General features: G+C 35.9%; 1 protein-coding gene across 1 annotated transcript; it reads right to left on the bottom strand.

The window, feature by feature from the left end:
- Window positions 1–2,537: 2,537 nt before the first annotated feature.
- On the bottom strand, window positions 2,538–3,305 carry cmlc1 (cardiac myosin light chain-1). The gene has a single exon (XM_060884213.1). The coding sequence runs from the start codon at window positions 3,240–3,242 to the stop codon at window positions 2,646–2,648; it is 597 nt and encodes a 198-aa protein (XP_060740196.1). The 5' UTR covers window positions 3,243–3,305; the 3' UTR covers window positions 2,538–2,645.
- Between the last annotated feature and the right edge of the window lie 505 nt (window positions 3,306–3,810).

Genomic DNA, 3,810 nt, shown 5'->3' with positions numbered 1-3,810 from the left:
TACATTTATGCAGTCTCCAAAAAAATGTATTTGTTTATTTTGCTTAACACCTAGAGTCACAAATGTTTCAGAAGTGTCTATGAAAATCCAGAAAAAATTCTTAACATTATTCATATGCCTTTGATCTTTGAAAAAAAAAAAAATACAAATAGAATATTAAATAAAATCTTTTACAAATAGAATATTTTTACATTTCTACATTTTCTTTAACTATCCAGCTTATGAAATTCTTAATAATAATAATGCATTTTATTTCATGGTGCCTTTCAGAACACCCAAGGTCACCTTACAAGCAATATACAGGTCATTACATAAGACAAAACACATAAACAAACAGCATATATATATATATATATATATATATATATATATATATATATATATATATATATATATAAAGTGCATTTAAGTCTCAATAAAACATGTTATAAGAAAGCCTGTATAAAAAGATAAGTCTTAAGACGCGTTTTAAAAGTCAGCAAGCACTCGCTATTGCGAACATCGAGGGGAAGAGAATTCCATAGGCGGGGGGAAACATAACTAAAAGATCTGGCACCCATAGTAGTAAGTTGAATCCGAGGTACCACAAGAGAAATTGAAGATCTGAGTGCACGTGAAGGAGTGTAAACCTGGAGAAGTTGAGTAAGGTATTGTGGTGCAAGATTATGAAGTGCCTTATAAGTGAGTAGCAGGATTTTAAACTGAACTCTATATTTTACTGGAAGGCAATGCAATTGCTGGAGAACCGGAGAAATGAGATCAGTATAAGGTGTTCTAGAGAGAACACGAGCTGCAGAATTCTGAACCAGTTGAAGCTTATGCAGCAATTTGGAGGGAATACCTGTAAGAGCATTGCAGTAGTCTATACATGAAGTGACTAGTGCGTGAATGAGAACTGCAGTATTATTATTTGAAAGAAAGGGACGGAGACGATTAATGTTGCGCAAATGGAAGTATGCAATCCGTGTTATATTATTAATTTGAGCTTTAAAAGATAGTGTGCTATCCAAGATGACACCCAAACCTTTAACCTGAGAGGATGGACAGATTGCAGTATTGTCAATATGTAAAGAGAAATATTTAGATTTAGACACAACTGACCTAGTGCCAACAAGCAGAGCCTCAGTTTTATTGCCATTTACTTTCAGAAAGTTCTTAGGAATCATGAGTAATTTTATATAATTATAGCCTATTTTCCTCAACTTATGAACAGTTTATTGTGAATAAAAATTGTTTACAGAGGGTCTGCAAGTTGAAACCAATGAGGAAAATGACCAGACTGGTCTGAGCTGAGAAGACATATATAGAAACTCAAATAGAAACTCAAATAGGAACACTTTACAGCCATGTTGATGAGAAAAGCATTTAGATTTTTATGTTTACACAGCATTTGTGATGAGACTGTGGTGTGTGTAAATCCCAAGAGATCTGCAGTTACTAAAATACTCCAGCCCATTTGTTTTTCATTTTGAGGTTTGATGTAAACATTACCTGATGCTCTTGACCTGTATCTGCATGTTTTAATGCACTGTGCTCCTTACACATGACTGGTTGATTAGACAACTACATAAACGTGCAGGTGTAAAAGTGTTCCTAATAAAGTGGCATGAAAGTGTACACTATCTCTTATTACTAATACAATTGTAAGTACTGTATAATCCAAGTCATATAATTGTTTAAGAAGTTGCCTTTTAATTGTGAATGTTTCACTATCATAATGTCTGTCCCTTTTACATAAGCAATATAGAAAACGACAAATGCACAAAAGCACAACTGAAATATTGTAGAAGAACAAGCATTTCACTGGGGAAGTGGTCAAGTTGCATCTGTATAGTCTACATTCTCTATCTTTTTTTAAATATCATTAATAGAATAGTATCCCCGTCCTCAGGGGACAGCTTTATATTGATTTTGGTTGAGCACTGTGTGTATTCCACTTAAGAGAGTGATATTATATCCACAATATTCTCAATGCAAATGAGAATCATAAGGTCCAGTTTCAGTCCAAGTGTTTTAGACATTGTCATGTAAGGTGTTTAAATTTAATCAGATGTATATTTGAATTGTATGATCTGGGAGAAATGCAATGCAATAAATTGACTAGCTATATAAGTGATTAAAATTTTTGATAAGCTTTTAGGACAATTACAGTTGCACATTACATTCTTTGCGTAAGGACAAAAACTGCCTCATTAATTTTGGTCAGATCATTTTAAAATTCCTTAGATAGCATAGCCAACAGCTATTTTGTATATTTTTTGCACTAGTAAATTGGTGAAAGGTTGGTGTAAGGTTATTTATACTTGTCTAGATATATTATGCTTTTCTGTAAACTGCTTCAATTAATACATATTAAAGACCTTAGAACACAGGTTCCCAGTGTTTTAGATTACTTACATGCTGTGAAAAGCATTTGCATCCCACTGGATGCGTAAAAAGGTGCTTCTAAGCATAGTTACTGCTTCAACCATGCACACTTTATTTAGAATGTAGTTAACCTGACCTACAAGATATCGGCAATAAAAAAATGTACAAAATGACAGTTGAGAAATCAGCTTTATTTTACATGCACCAATATCAACTTTTCCTTCTAAAAGTCCTTTAAATGCTGATATCTTTAGAGTCACACAAAGACAGACTCTAGCTCACCCGGCGAAGATATGCTTGACAAATGAGATGTAGTTGATGCACCCATTTGTGTCCTCTTGTCCAGTCATGAGGCGGTCCACCTCATCTTCAGTCAGTCTCTCCCCCAGAGTTGCCAGAACATGGCGGAGCTCGGCACCCATCACTGTACCATTGCCTTCCTTGTCAAATACCCTAAGCCCTTCAACAAAGTCCTCAAATGTACCCTGATCCTTTGCCCTGGAAATGTGCTGCAGCATTGGGAGGAACGTATCAAAGTCCAGCATCTTGGTGTTCATTTCCTCTGTCTTGGGCTTCCCTAGAACAGCATGCACTTCAGCATTAGTGGGGTTATAACCCAAAGCTCTCATCACATCTCCACACTGGGCATATCTTATTTTCATCTCTCCTGTTGGTGTCTCATCGAATAGAGTGAAGGCGTCTCTAAACTCCTCAATCTGGTCTGGTGAGAACTCCAATGCAATACTCTTCAGATCAACCTGAGGTTCTTTGGGCTCCTCCTGGATTGGAACAGGAGCAGGAGCTGGAGACTCTTCCTTCTTAGCCTCAGGTTTTTTGGGTTCTGGTTTCTTGGGTTCGATTTTTTTGGGGGCCATGTTGCTTATGCTCGCAGCCAGTCGTCAGGAGATGGGAGAGAAGCACAAGCTGTATGAGACAGCCTTGTGCTTTTATACATGCTTTGGAGAGTATGAGATAAGGTTTATCAAAATCAGAGCACTGGCTGACTATAAATGGAGATGGATAGAAATAGACATGAGTGGCACTTTCGTCACATTGGAATGCTTGCTATGATCCATAACAGTGCAGGCGCAACCTATTTATTTACCCTTCCACAGTAAAATTAGAATTAGTATTGGCTGAATTTTTTGTATAAAACAAATGTCTTCTTTATGCAGCATGAATGTTCTCCTTGTGTTTAAATGTTCAGTATATCTGCCTGGCTTTATATATACAAACAAATGACAGACTGTAATCTGATAAATATTCATGTGATGAAATGATCTATCGAATTTATATTGAACGTTTGGAGATTTATTGCACATTCCACTATGACAGTAGCCAAATGAATGGTTAAAATGATTAGCCTCTTGTATATATTATATATTATAGCTGGTAGTATATATTAGCTGGTATAATCTTGGACTCCAAGATTGCATCAAAGGA

The sequence above is a fragment of the Tachysurus vachellii genome, chromosome 12, assembly GCF_030014155.1.
Source record: "Tachysurus vachellii isolate PV-2020 chromosome 12, HZAU_Pvac_v1, whole genome shotgun sequence".
Lineage (NCBI taxonomy): Eukaryota > Metazoa > Chordata > Actinopteri > Siluriformes > Bagridae > Tachysurus > Tachysurus vachellii.
The sequence above is the reverse complement of the archived record's forward strand: the minus strand, read 5'-3'. Positions and strand labels throughout refer to the sequence as shown.

Coding starts and splice junctions, on each gene's coding strand:
- cmlc1 (XM_060884213.1), bottom strand. CDS start 3,242: ATGGCCCCCAAAAAAATCGAACCCAAGAAACCAGAACCCAAAAAACCT.